The 15,378-nt window shown below is 49.5% G+C and overlaps 1 protein-coding gene across 1 annotated transcript; it reads right to left on the bottom strand.

Annotated features, from left to right (window-relative positions):
- Positions 1-505: 505 nt before the first annotated feature.
- On the bottom strand, positions 506-12,580 carry SYP (synaptophysin). Its single transcript, XM_081042784.1, has 7 exons — positions 12,494-12,580; positions 11,255-11,320; positions 9,992-10,116; positions 7,063-7,258; positions 5,885-6,076; positions 4,326-4,656; positions 506-2,119 (listed from the first exon to the last, which is right to left on the bottom strand). The coding sequence occupies exons 1-6, from the start codon at positions 12,527-12,529 to the stop codon at positions 4,330-4,332; spliced, it is 942 nt and encodes a 313-aa protein (XP_080898910.1). The 5' UTR covers positions 12,530-12,580; the 3' UTR covers positions 506-2,119; positions 4,326-4,329.
- Between the last annotated feature and the right edge of the window lie 2,798 nt (positions 12,581-15,378).

Below are 15,378 nucleotides of genomic sequence, written 5' to 3'. Positions count from 1 at the left end.
TCAGTTGGTGAGAGCGGGAGCTCTTAACAACAAAGTTGCCGGTTAGATTCCTGCATGGGATGGTGGGCTGCCCCCCTGCAACTAAAGATTGAAAACAGAGATTGAAAACTGCGACTGGCCTTAGAGCTGAGCTCCGCCCCCCACAACTAGATCGAAGGACAGCAACTTGGAGCAGATGGGCCCTGGAGAAACACACTGTTCCCCAATATTCCCCAATAAAATTTATTTTAAAAAAAGGAAAAAAAAAAGAAATGAACCCTAGAAAGACAGGGCTTTCTGTGGCTTGTAGTGGGGCATTGGGCAAGGCTACTCAGAGGGTGACTTAGAACGGCAGGCGAGGCTTCACCGAGGACGCTGCTCGGCCAAACACTGTTGGAGGAGCCTAAAATGGGGTGACTTGAACGGCGGCGCCCAGCAGGTCGGGGGCAGAGCTTCCTCTCGCCTCCTCTCCCCCATCCTCGCTTTGTGTCCCCCCAAAAGGATACACTGACAAGTCAGAGCCGGATGGATTAGGTGGTTGAGGAGTTTATTTAAGGGAGGAGATTTAATATTTGTTCTTCCTCGGGGAGGGAGTCTTTAAACAATACCGAAGGGCACAGGAAGAGTAGGGGGAAGAGTAAGGGTCTGGAGGGAAGGGGGAGGGGCCACAGCCAGACAAAATGGCAACACACGGTCACAGGCACTACTGACATCACAGACACAGCAGAAGGTGTAGAATAGGGGGTCCAGATCAAGCCTCCAACCACCCCGGGGACGGGTGGGGGTGTAGAGAGAGGGAGGGAGCAGTCACGAGAAAAGGGGGAGAGGAGTGGGCTGGCCCCACAGACCCATTGGCTCTGTCCTCTGATTACCTAGCTGTCACATAGCGGGGGTGGGCAAGGGTACTTCTCTCTGTATCCCACCCCTCGCCCTCCAAGCCATACCTGTCCACTCTCCCCAGGATCCCTCAGTCCCCAGCGTTGGCCAGGGATGTTCCCCGCCCCTAACAAGACCCATCCCACAGGACCTCGCCGCTGCTAAACCTTCCCACTTTAAAACTTATTTTCTTCACTGCCCCATTTCACTGTCCCTTCTGAAACTCTCAAGCACTCCCAGCCCCACTCTATCTAGAACCCTGACCACGCCCTCACCCATGCTCGGCCCATTCCTGAATCCCCCTTCTTTCCAGCCCCCTTAGAATCCAACTCAGTCGTCGAAGGTTCCAAGCGGCATCCCTTCCTGGGCTCAGTTCCCAGTCTAAGACCCACCCACTCTGGAGACTCACCCACTGCCTAGTTCAAGCCTCACCCCTTCTAGAACTCTCAGCGTTCTCCCAAACCCTGTCCCCCAAGCCCCCAAGCCCCCAAGTCATACCCCTTCCATAGAACCAAGTCCTACTCCAAGCCTTGCCACTCTGCTGCCCACCCACTGCCTCACTCAAAGCTCTGCCCTTTCTAGAACCACGCCCTCGGCCTCCTTCCAAGCTCCACTCCAGAATGCTCTAGGGCACTCCTCTCCTTCATTGCCAGTATGTCTGGAACCCAACCTACCTGCTTACTAGTCCCCTTCACCCCAGAGTTCCTCTCCAAGACCACCTTGGGTCCCAAGCCCCCAGTCTCTGCCTTTCTCAGGGTTGAATTTTCCGTAATAGACCCTGTTCAAGCATTGCTGGAGGAATCAAGGTCAATGTTGGGAGAAGGGGAAGAAGAGAAGTCAGAGTCTGAAGTCACGCCCACCCACCCCACACAGCCTAGGTGTGTCTCCTCCCTGTCCCCCTTTCAGAGTCCTCCCCAACCTCAGGGCACAGGGCCAAGGAAAAGAGAGGGGCCAAGGGATGCAGGGGAAGGACTAGGGGTAAGAGAGGAGCCCCCTTAAGATTGGGGTCTTAATGCATTAGGGGAGTAGAGTGAGGGCAGGGCTCAGACAGACAAATAGATATCTATATATATTTATATATATGTGAGATATATATGTGTATATATATATATATATATATATATATATATATATATATATATCTCAAAGACAGTTAAGGGTCTCCTAGCTTGAGGGATGGAGACCTGGGGTGTAGGGTTGGGAAGGGGGCAGGCCTTCTCCTGAGCTCTTGCCCACCCATGGGGTCCTCCCGGGCTGCACTGACCTGTGGAGACAAAAGACACAGAAAGGAGAGGGGGTCCAGACACAGGTGGACCCCTTAGGGAGGGGCTGGGATGCTATGTATTTGCCCTGGCTTTACCCTCTGCCTGGCATGCCTTTTCTTTCACTCAGAGTCCTGGAGTCAGTTTCATTCCAGCTGCCCCTACTGGGATTGATATACCTCGCCCCACTAGATTAGGTACCAAAGAAATTATGGTCCCCACTCCCCCAACCCAAAGAGATCCATTAACAGGAACTGTTCTAGTCATTGGTTATTAACTATATGGAACCAAACAAAGATTCTCATCATTGTGCAGCTTACATTGTAGCAGGGGAGGCAGATTTCAAACAATGACCATAATATATAAAGTGATCTAACATAACATAAGGTGATAATAAGTGAAATGGAAAAACAAAAAGTAGAACAGGATGAGGAGGAGATTAGGAGTGCCAGTAGGGGAAGGAAGTTTGCTGTAGTAAGTAAGGTAGTAAGTAAGGTAGTCAGAGAAGACCTCATTAAAGAAGTGACACTGGAATAAAGAGTTAAGGAGGTGAGGGAATGAAGCATGCAGGTAACTGAGGGAAAGAGCATTCCAGGAAGGGGGTACAGCCAATGAAATGGCTCTGGGGTGGGACAATGTTCAGTGTGTTTGAGGAATAGCAAGGAGGTCAGTGGGGCTCGAATGGAATGAGCAAGGGAGAGTGGTGGGAGGTAATGTCAGGGAGGCAGGTAATGGGGTCACATAGGGCATTGTGGACTAGGTTGTGAGGACTTCAGCTTTGACTCTAGATGAGGTATAAGTCATGGGAACATTCTGAGCAGAGAAGAGTAAAATGAGAGTAAAAAGTCTCATGCTATGTTGTTTCTATTATTTCCTCAATAGGTGTTTCTTAGCAGTGCTCTAAGTGATGTGTGTACAGCATGAATAAGGCATGGTCACATCCTCTAGTCTACTGGGACAGACAGTCAATAAATATATAAACTAATAATTACAGGCTGTGGTAAAGAAAAGCACAGGGTACTATGAGAGAGGTAACAAAAGGGGACTTGTGAGGAGTTGGCCAAGTGTGTGAGGCTGTGAAACTCCAGGGAAAACAAGTATGAAGGCCCTGAAGTTGGATTGTGCCTGGCACATGGAGGTGGCCAGTGTGACTGGAACAGAGTGTGTGTGTGTGGGGGGTGGGGGAAGGAGTGGTGGAAGGTGAGAGGTCAGAGATGTGAGGAAAGGAGCTAGATTGTGTAGGGCCCTGTGAAGGCTTTGGCTGTTAATCTGAGTGAGGTGGGAGTCCGGGCAGAGCTCTGAGCACAGGAGGACGGTGGTCTGACTTAGGATTTAATGGTATCCCTCCTAATGCTGTGAATAGAACAGAACAGGAATGGGGATGGAAATCTCCAGGGGAGATGACAGTAAGAAGTGGGAAGATTATGGATATATTTTGAAGGTAGAGCCAACAGGATTTTTTGATGAATTAGATGTGGGATGGGTAATAAATTCCTCCCTGCCCTTTCCATCCTTTCCAAGTGCCAGAAGCTACCTCCACCCACGTGTTGCCACCTCCTTGTCTTTCCCCTCTCACGCAATCCCCCTGCTTCTTCTCCCCAACTTCCCCCATCATATGTGAGAGAAATCTCACTTCTCTTTTCAGGTCCAGAAAGAAGGCCAGCAAGTCTTTCCGATGCCCCCGCCCCGCCCCCTTTCCTTCTTTGAAATTCCACACCACCTCCCTCTCACCTTGAGAGTTGGAGAGAGGTGGCAGGTCTATCACCTCTTCCCAGATTTGTGAGCTTGTTTGACCTTCATGACCCAAACCTGTTTACCCTCACCATCTATTGGCCTTATAACATGCTAGCTTATTAATCACTCCTCTTCCCTCTACCGCTCCGCTGATTCTCCACTATGCCAAGTCCCCCTCTTTGTTCCCTCCTTTCATTGGTTGCTCTGTTCGTTTCTCTCTTCCATCCCTTCCCGCAGAGCTGCACTTCTACCTCTCCCATTGGCTCTTCATTCTGCCCATCTTCAAGCATCACTACTCCTGCTCTCCATTCATTGGATAGGTTTTCGCTCTTAGCATTGTAGCTCTGCCTCTCTGTTGGTTCCTGCAAACTCCAGCATCTCACGTACCATTTACTCCGGATTCTTATTGGTTCACTGACCCGCCCATCTCCTTTCTGGTACCCTCCTTGGCCACACCGCCCGTCCGTCACTCACCAGACTACATCTGATTGGAGAAGGAGGTGGGCGCACCCTGAGGGCCATAGCCTTGCTGCCCGTAGTCGCCCTGAGGGCCGTAGCCAGTGCCACCGCCGCCGGCGGGCTGCCCGTAGTCGGGCTGGTAGCCGCCTTGGGGCCCGTAGGAGTCCTGGGGCCCGTACCCGCCGGGGCCCTGCCCGTAGCCTGCCTCGCCGTAGGCGTCCCCGGGCGCCGGTTGTTTCTCGGGGGCTCCGGGAGGCGCGCGCATGAATGGCGCGGCCCAGCCTGTCTCCTTGAACACGAACCACAGGTTGCCGACCCAGAGCACCAGGTTCAGGAAGCCAAACACCTGCGGGGAGAAAAAGCCCGGCTGTCGTCCCACGCCCATTACCTTGGCGACCCCGGGGAACGTTGAGGCCGCGCGCGTCGGGAATGGATCTGCGGGCTCCGGAAGGGTGGTGGTTTCTGAAACCCGGACCTTCCGAGTCCCGGCGCATGAACATCAAAGTGCAGAAAAATCACCTTGGGTGGGGAGGGGCAGGGAGCGTTAGAATTCAGATTCCCAGGGATGTTGAGATCTAGTAATATTACATATGTGTGTTTATATATTTGCTCATCTACATGTTACATACACACGTTTATACATGTATAAAATATAGTAAACAAGTTAAAATTTTAATATGAAATGTTAAGCATAACTGATTAAATATGTAAATGTGCCACTAATAGATGCATAAATATACATATATGTATACTCAAATTTGTGTAACTACACATGTATGAAGTATATAAATATATACTTTTATATTAAAACATTCATGTTTTATAAACACAAAATATGTTTTATATGATCTATAATAAATATATACAATATAATTCAATTTTGGGACAGGAACTAATATCCACAGTTGAGGAAACTGAGGCCCAGAGAGGCTAAGTTGCCTAAGGTCTCAGCCAGCAAGTGACTCAGTCAGAAAGAGAGTTGGACTCTTGACATCTGTAACATTTGTATATGACTTATCATATGCCAATCCCTTTTCTAAGCACTTTGTATGTTATTAGCTCACTAAATACTCAACTTTGGAACAGGACCTATTCTAAGTTTTCAATTTACATGCTGAAACTGAGGCTTGAGAGGCTGAAGAACTAGTTTCAAGTCATAGAGCTTCCAAGTGGCAGAGCTGGGATTTGAGCTCAGAGAGACTCCAGCCAGTAGGGGGAGTCCAGGTGGGAAATATTTCAAGTTAGTCATTTTGCATATAAGGAAACTGAAGTCCGGAGAGGGTACTGAGTTGCCAGAGATTTTACATGACCAGGCTGGGCGTGGGATGCAGGTCTCCCAAACTTAATTGGACAGAAGATCTTATGTTCTCCTCTTGGGGACAGTCTGTGGTGTCAAGATGGTTACAGTTGTTATCTAATCCTTCAAGGCTCTGTTGTTGTCATGCCTTCTCCGGGAAGCCCTCTTGGATTTCCTCTGAGTTCTCCTCTCATTCTCCCTCCACCATTCCTCATGTCGGACTGCAAGTGACCCAGCTCCCCTCCCCAGCCAGCCCAGCCAACTTCCCAGGGCTTACCACTGAGGTATTGAGGCCAGAGGTCACAGGGTCTCTTATCTCCTTGCATGTATTCTCCTTCGTGTGGCAGCTAGGTATCCCCTTGATAATGGTCTCTGGGTCTGTGGCCATCTTCACATCTGTCAGCCCCTTGGCCCATGCCGACGAGCTAACCAGCCACATGAAGGCAAACACTGCTGTGGCCAGGAAGTCCTAGGATGGACAGGGGAGAGGAAGATGGCACTGTGAGTGGGCTCCTTCATGCTGGGCTGTGGGACCTTCTCAGGTCACAAGCTTTCTTGGTAGGGGGCGGTTCCCCTAGAAGAGGACTCTGCCTCCTGCGTTTTTCCCAACATTCACTTGAAGGTGGCCCTCCTAGCTGGGGCTTGTGTGTGTGTACGTGACACAGAAGATGTGGGAGTATAATAGTGATATGTGGGTGTGAGGGTGGGAGGATTCTGTGGGACGGCTGCCAAATCTGTGGAAAGTAATGTGTTTTTCCACTTAGATCTGAACGTGGGAATATGTGTCATCTCGTGTCTGGGAAAGTGTATGAGTACAGCGGTGTAGGAATCAGTGTGTCTGTGTGGCATGACCAGCATGACTGTCACAGTGAACCTCTGTGTGCTCCTTCCTTTGATCTATACTGTGTGCTTGTGTGAGAGGTGGCAGGTTTCCAGGCGTAGGCCTGTCTGGGATTCTGTGTGGGCTAAAAGTGTGTCCCTGTCACTCTGTGATTTGGTGTTCCTACTGTGTTTCCCCGAAAACAAGACCTAACCGGAAAATAAGCCCTAGCATGATTTTTCAGGATGACATCCCCTGAACATAAGCCCTAATGCGTCTTTTGGAGCAAAAATGAATGTAAGACCTGGTCTTATTTTCGGGGAAACACGGTAATTACTGTGTTTCCCCGAAAACAAGACCTAACCGGAAAATAAGCCCTAGCATGATTTTTCAGGATGACATCCCCTGAACATAAGCCCTAATGCGTCTTTTGGAGCAAAAATGAATGTAAGACCTGGTCTTATTTTCGGGGAAACACGGTAATGCTCACAGCAACGGCAGCAGCAGCAGCAGTAACATGTGTGGCTATTATGGTGGCGGGCCGATCTGGGATTTGGTGTGGCCCATGAACATGGCTGTTTCCCCAAGGCTCCGTGTTCCCTGGCCCCTGCATGCAAGTGGCTGTGGGGGCTCACCAGCATGGGCCCTTTGTTGTTCTCTCGGTACTTGTTCTGCAGAAAGGTGTAGGTGGCCAGAGCCCCCATGGAGTAGAGGAAGGCAAACACAGCCACGGTGACAAAGAATTCCGCCGATGAGGAGTAGTCCCCCAGTAGGAAGACTTTGGAAGTGCCCCCTCTGCAGTCGGGTGCATCAAAGTACACTTGGTGCAGCCTGCAGAGAGAGGTGGGCAGGTGTGGCCCAGACCCTAAGAACCCCCTCCCCCCTGCCCAGCCATGAGTCCCCCAAATTGACAAGGTCCCAGGAAGGGGAGGAAATAACCATCCACAGAGCACCTACTGTGTACCAGTCACATTTCATTGATTGCTCATAGCACCCCCAGGAAATAAGTCCTATTCATCCCTCACTCCAACCCAGTCACCTTGGGCCTCTTGGTTATTCATGGAACATACTAAGCACTCTTCCACCCCAGGGCCTTTGCACTAGAATGTCCTTTTAGGTATCTTTATGTCTTACTCTCTTCATCTCCTCCAAGCTTTGTTCAACTATCCCCTTCTCAGTGAGGCCTTCCCTGCTCTTACTATTTAAAATTAAGTTCAACCATTCCCTTCCAGCACTCCTTAGTCCCCTTCCTTGCTCCATTTTTCACTATAGCAGTGATACCCCATTTGACATACCATTTTTTTCTTGATTTTTGCTGATTTTTCTAGATTTTTTCGATAGCATCCGTAACCACTGTGACACCACAGGGAGAAGGCAGGGCTTTTCCCTTTGTTTTGTTCACTGTGGTGTTTCTAGGGCCTGAAACAGTGTTGCTGCATTGTAGATGCTCAATAAATGTTTATTAAGGGAAATGTAGGCTCAGTGAAGTACATTACCCTGTTTCAAGTTACTCAGCTGGCAAAGGAATGGCAGAGTTGGGATCTGAACCCTATGTTTTCCCCCTACATATTGACGCTTCTACTCATCCTACTTCAGGTCCCCAAGAGGAGGAAATGTATGCGTAGCAGAGGAGAGCCCAGAGACTACAAAATAGGAAGAGACGGGCAGACTGTAGGATAGAAGGCATCCTGGAACAGGATGTGTATATATGGGCAGGAGGGGCACATTGGGAAGGCATGGGGCTAAGGCCTTTCCTGTGGTGTGATGGAGGAGGTGTCATAAGGAGAAAATATGTGTGTGGAGGACTGGGGTGGGGTCCCTGAGCTCTCACCTCACATTGGGGGGCAGGATCCTGAGACCGAGCAAATGGTGCCAGTGCCCTTGTACAGCAAAGGTCCTAAGGCTTATGCGTATTGATCCCCTACTAACCACTTTACACAATTTCCTCATTTAATGAGCCTCTCACCCACAATTCTCTAAAGCAAGTATTATTATACCCATGTTATAGACGAACAGAGGCTCAGCAAGCTTATTTGCTTAAGGTTGTGTAGCTGCTAAATGTTGGAGCTAAGAGTTAAATCTGGGTTTGAGTTTCTAGTGTGCTGGGTTAGGAGAGGGGGTATCCGAGGGGGTAATGAAAGTCCCTTGGAGGGTATTGGGGCGTGGGTGTGTTGGTTAGGGGGACCCAGAGCACAGACTTTTCCTGGGAGACTTGTGGGTCAAGTCAGATCCTCAGGACCCAAGGTCTTAGGCATTGGAGGTGTTGGAGGGGGATCCACAGATTTCTGTGGTCTTCTGGATTCCCAAAGGGCCTGCTCTCAGAAGCACCCCATGCTGCCAACTCCCTCAAAGTCGGTTCCCCGGCTTCTGTGAGCCTATGGCTCCTTGGCTGCTCCCCTGCTTCTTAGGCCTCCTGGCACCTCCTTTTCTTTCAACGATTGCTCATGGCCTGTGCTGGGCTTTCTTCTCTTCACTCTGCCCTCTCACCCTGGGTGCTCTCCTAAGCCTCCATGTACTCTTAGTGCTCAAAATCCCCCAATTTCCAACTCAATTAGTGACCTCTTTCCTGAGTCCCTTAAACTTATTTATTTTCTTTATGTTAACAAACACTTATGGAGTACTTATTGTGTGCCCAGCACTGTGCTAAACACTTTCCAAGTATTAATTCATTTCATATTCATCATAACCCTGCAAGGTGAGTATTATTATCCAATTTTACAGGTGAGGAAATTGAGATCTGGAGCAGTTATGTGATTTGTACAAGTAGTGGAGGAGCCCCAGAAGCCTCTATTGAAATTGTGTCTGTGGGTCTCTGTCTCCCCCGTCTCCAGGAGGTAAGCATCTCCTTGAGGGCCGTGACCTTGCCTGCTTCTGCTCACTCTCATGTACCTGACACCCAGCACAGAGCATGAGTGCAATACATGTCACAATTGCGTAATTGGTTTTAATCATTCCCTCTAGCTAAATAGCACTCTCTCATTATTCTCTGTCATAAAACCCTGTGTGAGGATCCTCTCCATGAATTTCTCCCCATTTGTAATTATCCTCTTTATTAAGTAATTTTTTTATAATGTTGTCTCCACGAGGGTAGGGAGCTTGGTCTATTTTGTTCACTGTTATGGCCCCAGCACTTTGAGTAGTACCTGGCATACAACAGATTCTCAAAAAAAATGTGTATGGAATGAATGAATGAATGAATGAATGGGAATTAAATAATAACATTGGCTAACATGAGTTGAGTACCTTCTGCATTAAGGCTGTATCTACTTATCCTTTTACTTTTGAACCTTGTTTATTGCCCATCTCCTGCCCCTCCCTTCACTAGACAATAGCCAGAGGGCAACAGCCTATGCCTGTCTTGCTTATCACACGTCCTAGACGTCCAGGGCAGTGTCAGGTGCAAGGTAGGTGCTCAGTGCGTGCACAGTGGCCTGAAGAGGTGTGGTCCCCTGAGGTGGGGGATAGGCAGGAGCCACCGAGGAAGAACTGTTGGCACGTCCCACCCCACGCCGCCCTCTCCCAGCTCTGTCAGGATCCCAGAGGTGGGGTAGGGTGGGGGCACACCTGAAGGGGTACTCGAATTCGACCTTGATGCTGAGGTTGCTGTGGGTCTTGTTGGCACAAAGCACACTCAGCTGGAGCTCCCCACTGTAACTGCCGCATGTGGCAAAGGCGAAGATGGCGAAGACCTTGGGCAGCAGGGATGGAAATGGCCATGGTGAGCCTGTGTGCATGTGGGATGGGGGTGCCCTCCTCTGGACAGATCAGGGCCCAGCACAGGCAGGAGCAGATGGACCGATCCCCACCCCCACCCCCTAATCAGGGCTCATCGGGCCCAAGGACAAGCTGATTACAGGGGTGTGGCTGTCTCTTCCTGTCTTTCTCCTACTGTCTCTCTCTGTCTCTACCTCTCAGTGCTCTGGCCCCCTCCTTTTCTCTCTTCTGTCTCAGTCTCTCTATTTCTATGTCTCTCTGCATTTTTGTCTGTCTCTGTTGTTCTCTATTGTCTCTATTTCTCTCGGCATCTCTGTCTTTGTGTCTTTATGTCTCTTTCTCAGCTGTCTCTCTGTCTCTCTGCGTCTCTAGTATCTCTAGTGTCTCTTTCTGTCTCTTTTTTCTCTATCTCTTTCTGTGTGAATGTATGTCTCTCTCTATGTCTTTCTGTTTTTCAGTCTGTCTGTCTCTATCTCCCTGCTCTGTCTCTCACTTGGTCTCTGTATGGTGCTCTGTCTCCCTCGTGCCTTTCTCTGTCTATCAGTCTCTCTTTTTCTCTTTTCTCTGAGTGTCTCTTTTTCTCTCTGTCTCTTTCTCTCCCCAACCCCATTTTTCTGCCTCTCGTCCTGTGTCTATTTCCCTTTGCATCTCTTTCTCTGTGCATCTCTCTCTGTCTCCCTTTTCTTTGTCTCTTCCTATTTGTCTTCGCTCTCTCTCCTATCTCTGTATCTCTTTTTTCTTGGTATTTCCATCTCTGTCCCCATCGTTCCCTGGCTCTCATTCTGTCTTTTTCACTGTCTCTGGTTTTCTCTTGGCTTTGCGTTTCTCCCGCAGCAACCAGCTTCAGGCTCCACCTTCCCTGCCTCTCTCACCTCAGGAGAAGAGGTAGGACGTCATAATCTTCCACTTCACAACGGGGGTACCCTTGGCCTTATGTGACTGTCACTTCACGGCCCATCCATTCTCTGGCCTCAAACCCCTGGGACTTCACCCTACAGTCCCCTTCCACCCCAACCCACCCATTCATTCTTTGCTCCCCACCCCTATTCCACGCCTGCTCTTCCGGACCCCACTACCTCCCTCCTCTGTCCCCATGGCCCAGACCACACTCACCCATTGCAGCACCTTCACGAAGCCAAGGGGCTCCTTGACCACCCGGAACTGACCCCCGGCCACCAGCTGAAGAGAAAATCGGTGGGGAAGGGGTGGGGTTGTTGGGGATGGAGAGGGAGGTGAGGGGTAAGGCCACCAGGCGCTGCTCCCCTCCCCGGGGATAGGGCATGTGATCTCCGGGAGGGAGTGACGACGTTTGTTTGGAAAGGGGATGAGAAAGAGAAAGTGACACTTCGGGCAAGGTGTGGGCACAGGGTCTCTGATAGAAGACCCCTGGAGTTCAGAACTGGTGGAGAGGTCGGGGGGGGAGATGGTGCGATAGACGGCAGAGGGAGTCGGGGTGAGGAAGATGGGGGTGGAGTCAGGATGAGTTAGGGAAGGTGAGATCTGAAATGGTAAAGGTGAGTCAGATGGTGACGGGGATCAGGTGCAGAGAGTGAGAAATGAGTCGGGGTTCATTGGGGTGGGGGAAGGGGTCTTCAGTGGTGAAGGTGAGTCATAACAGGGAGAGAGTCAGATTGGCTAGGGTGGGGGAGGGGTCTGCAGCGGTAAACGTGAGTCAGATGATGGTGATGGGGGGGTCTGAGGTGATGAGGATGGGGAGGGGTTGGTATTGATTAGAGAGGGGGTGAGGTTCTGAGGTGGTGAAGAGTGAGATGGCAGAGAGGGTCTGGGCTGATGAAGGTGGGGGAGGGCTGGGACAGGCTTCACTGGATATGTGCTGGGGGAGGAAAGACTTGGGGGTTTGGAGATACAAAACCAGATCGACCCTCTTGGTCTGCCTTGGGGGAAGGGGTGGTCGTCCACTGGGGTACCGTCTGTGTTTGGGAGGAGCGGGTGTCAGCCCTCCCCCCACCCCCGCCCTCATGCCTTCTGTCGCTCTGTTTCCTAGCTCATCCTCAGCACTCTCCTTCTTCCTTCCACTCTGCCCTCCTCCCCCTTTGCCCAGTCCCTAGTCCCAAGACCCCCATCTTCCTCCCTTCGTTGCCCGTAAGGAACCGGGCTTGTGGCAGCCCCCGCTGCGGCAGTGAGGACGGCCCTCGCTGCGGCAAAGGGTGCACTCCTTCTTTTCTCCACTTCCCCCTTCCCTCTCTGCCGCAGACCCCAGCCCCAGCGCCGGGGACCCGGGGTCCGCTGCCAGGACCCCGACCACCACCTCTCAGAGTCGGCGGATCCGCTGCGACCAGGGCGGGGAGGCTGGGCAGCGGCGGGCTCTGTCCGCGGTGCTGGAACGCGTACCTGATTCACCACGTCCATGTCGGCCAGCAGCAGCATCAGCAATGCGGGGGGCGGGAGGAGCCTGCTAGCGAGGGCGGGCGCGGCGGGGGGGGAGCGCGCGATCCTCAGAACAGCCCAGACGGCCTCAGCTCCGCCCCTCGCGCCCCCCGCCTCTCTGGCCGCGCACGCCTGCGCACAGCCGCACTTTCTAAGTCGCTGGCGGCCATTCCAGCCCCGAGGCTGGAGGCATGAGAATCCTGTAGGAAGGTAGTCCTCTCTGAAAACACAGCTAGAGGTCTGAGGAGAGGAGGATCGTTCAGCCCTACAGTATGACATTTTGCCAGGCCCTTTACTGAGTTTGTAGAATGTGTTCACTCATTTAATCCTTACAACAGCCCTATGTAGTAGGACTATTAATTAGCTTCATTTTTATGGATGAGAAAAAATTGAGTCCCCAGAGAGGTTAAGTGATTTGCACAAAGTCTTCCAGCTAGTAACTGGCAGTGCCCAAAGTCCCTGTAATTTAAACATAGTTAAAGGTCTTGAGGGTTTCTTTTCATCTGCATTTAAGCACATCTTAGAACCCTTCCCTTCCCCTTCCAATCATCTCCCTTATTTCTCTCTTCCTCTTAGTCAAATCCTTGCCTATCCCAACTCTGCACTTTACATCTTGTTTATTCTTTAGCCCTCTCTTAATTGAATTACCCCTTCTTCATGCTACTAAAACGACCCAGCAAGATCAACAGTGATTGCCATGTTGTAAAATCCAATGAATAAACACAATTGGAATTTAAGATGCTCAACCTCACTCATATTAAAAGAAATGCCTCTAAAAACTACTAAGATACTGGTTTTCATCTTTGAGGGTGCTGAATATAAAAAAAAAATGTGATAATGCTCAATATTGGCAGGTTGGCCAGAAACATTGTTATAAGTTGCTAGTGGAAGTAAAATTGGTATAACTTCTGTAAAGGGTAATTTAGCAAAATCTAGCAAACAACAAACCCATATAATGTTTGGCTCAGCATTTACACTTCTAGGGATTTATCTTACAGATAGATTCATACATGTGCTGAAAGATGTATAAGACGATACACTGCAGCTTTGTTTATAGTAAGAAAGAGCAGATACTCCCTAGGTGCTCATTACTGGCGGCCTCTTCAAATAAAGTCTGATACAGCTACAAAATGGAGTACTATGCAACTGTCATCAATAATAATAATATGGAGACATGAAATAATCGCCAAGATGTTTAGTTAAGACATGCAAGATGCCAAATTGTGTAGGAATTGTGTACAAAGAGAAGGGAAAGATTATGTTATAAATTATAGAGAGAAGAGCTAACATTTTAAATTGTGGCTGTTCTGTGTCAAGCACTGTTTTGAGAGCTTCACATTTATCACATTTAAATCCTTATTATTCACATTATTCACATTTAAATCCTCACAGCAACCCTATGAGGCAGGTACTATTACTATCCCCATTTTACAGGTGAATAAACTAAGGTGCAGAGAGGCAAAAGAATTTTCCTAAGGTCTCACAGCTGCTAAATACTGGAACTAAGATTTGAACCCAGGAAGTCTTTCTCCAGGAAAGACTGTTAGCCACTGTGCTAACTTATCAGTATATAGCATCCTATATATGTATAAAACACATCTGATAACACTGGGGGAAGGGAGATTTTTCATTGTATACCCCTGTACATTTTGAATTCTTAATTATCTGAATGTATACCTATATTTAAAAACACACACACTCAAATTCACATGAACATGTAATGGATATTTCCCAGGTATTGCCTTACTGGGGGAAAAGCATGGGTCTTGACATTCAATTGCTCGAATTTAAATCCCACCTCTAATATTTATTCCTGTATGACTTTGGACATGTAAAACGGTTTAAAAGGGTACCTATAGGGTTGTTGCACAAGTTAACCAAGATAATCACTGCAATGTATTTAGCACAGGGCCAAATAAATGGTTCATTTTACCTCCTATACATCTCTGGAATCCACTCACTTCTCATCATCTCTGCTGCCACCTCCCCTGGCGAAGGCGACCATTGTTCCTGCCAATTTTAGCATCTCCAGTCCCTTCCCCCTCTCTTCTGTTTTCAGCACAGCCATGAGAGCATCTATTTAAAATGCAAAGTTAACTATGTCACTACCCTACTGAAATTCCTCCCATGGCTTCCCACTGATTTTAAGAAAAGTCCCAGATTTGGGGACCTGGCATTGATAGTCTCAGCATCATCTGGCCTCAGGTGGCCTCTCCCACCTCATCCCTCAAGTCTCCTTTCCCTGTCTACATCCTGCCCATGACTTGTTGTCCCCACAATACAGCAGCCCATCCACTCCACATCTTTGTTTCAAGGCCTAGTGCAACTCTATATTCTAAGTCCCAGTCTCCAATTCTGGCTTTCCTCAAATTTCAGTGGCTTGATCGCCGCCAATTATGCAAGTGAGAAACCCCTGCTCTGAGAGCTGGGAGGAGACCCTAGGTCATACCCTCCCAAGTGGTGGCCCCATCCCATGTCACTCCCAGCATTGCTTGCAATTCCTTTGGAGTGGGACTGACTACCACTTTGAGCAAGTCCTGTCACACGACTAAGACAGCTCAGTTTTCTCTAAGGGAAGCCCAGAACAGTGCCTGGCACAAAGTAAATGCCTGATAAACATTTGCTGAGTGAATGAGACCCCAAAGGTTGGGCAATGACTAAAGGTAAGGCAAGAAGCAGAAAGAGAAGCTCTGGGATCTGTCTGGGATCTGTGTAGAAGGAGAGTGGGTTACTCTTAGCTGGTCTCAGGAAAGCTAGGTGACCCTGAGTGTGTTCCCCCAGGCTGGGAGACCCACCCTCTGCTGCCACCCATGTCTTCTGCCAATGGATTTAGATTTTCATTTTCTCAG

The sequence above is a fragment of the Rhinolophus hipposideros genome (genome assembly GCF_964194185.1).
Source record: "Rhinolophus hipposideros genome assembly, chromosome: X".
NCBI lineage: Eukaryota > Metazoa > Chordata > Mammalia > Chiroptera > Rhinolophidae > Rhinolophus > Rhinolophus hipposideros.
This window is presented reverse-complemented; position numbering and strand designations above follow the sequence as displayed.

Coding starts and splice junctions, on each gene's coding strand:
- SYP (XM_081042784.1), bottom strand. CDS start 12,529: ATGCTGCTGCTGGCCGACATGGACGTGGTGAATCAG. Junction 11,321..12,493: donor ACATGGACGTGGTGAATCAG/GTACGCGTTCCA, acceptor TTTTCTCTTCAG/CTGGTGGCCGGGGGTCAGTT. Junction 10,117..11,254: donor TCGTGAAGGTGCTGCAATGG/GTGAGTGTGGTC, acceptor CTGCTGCCCAAG/GTCTTCGCCATCTTCGCCTT.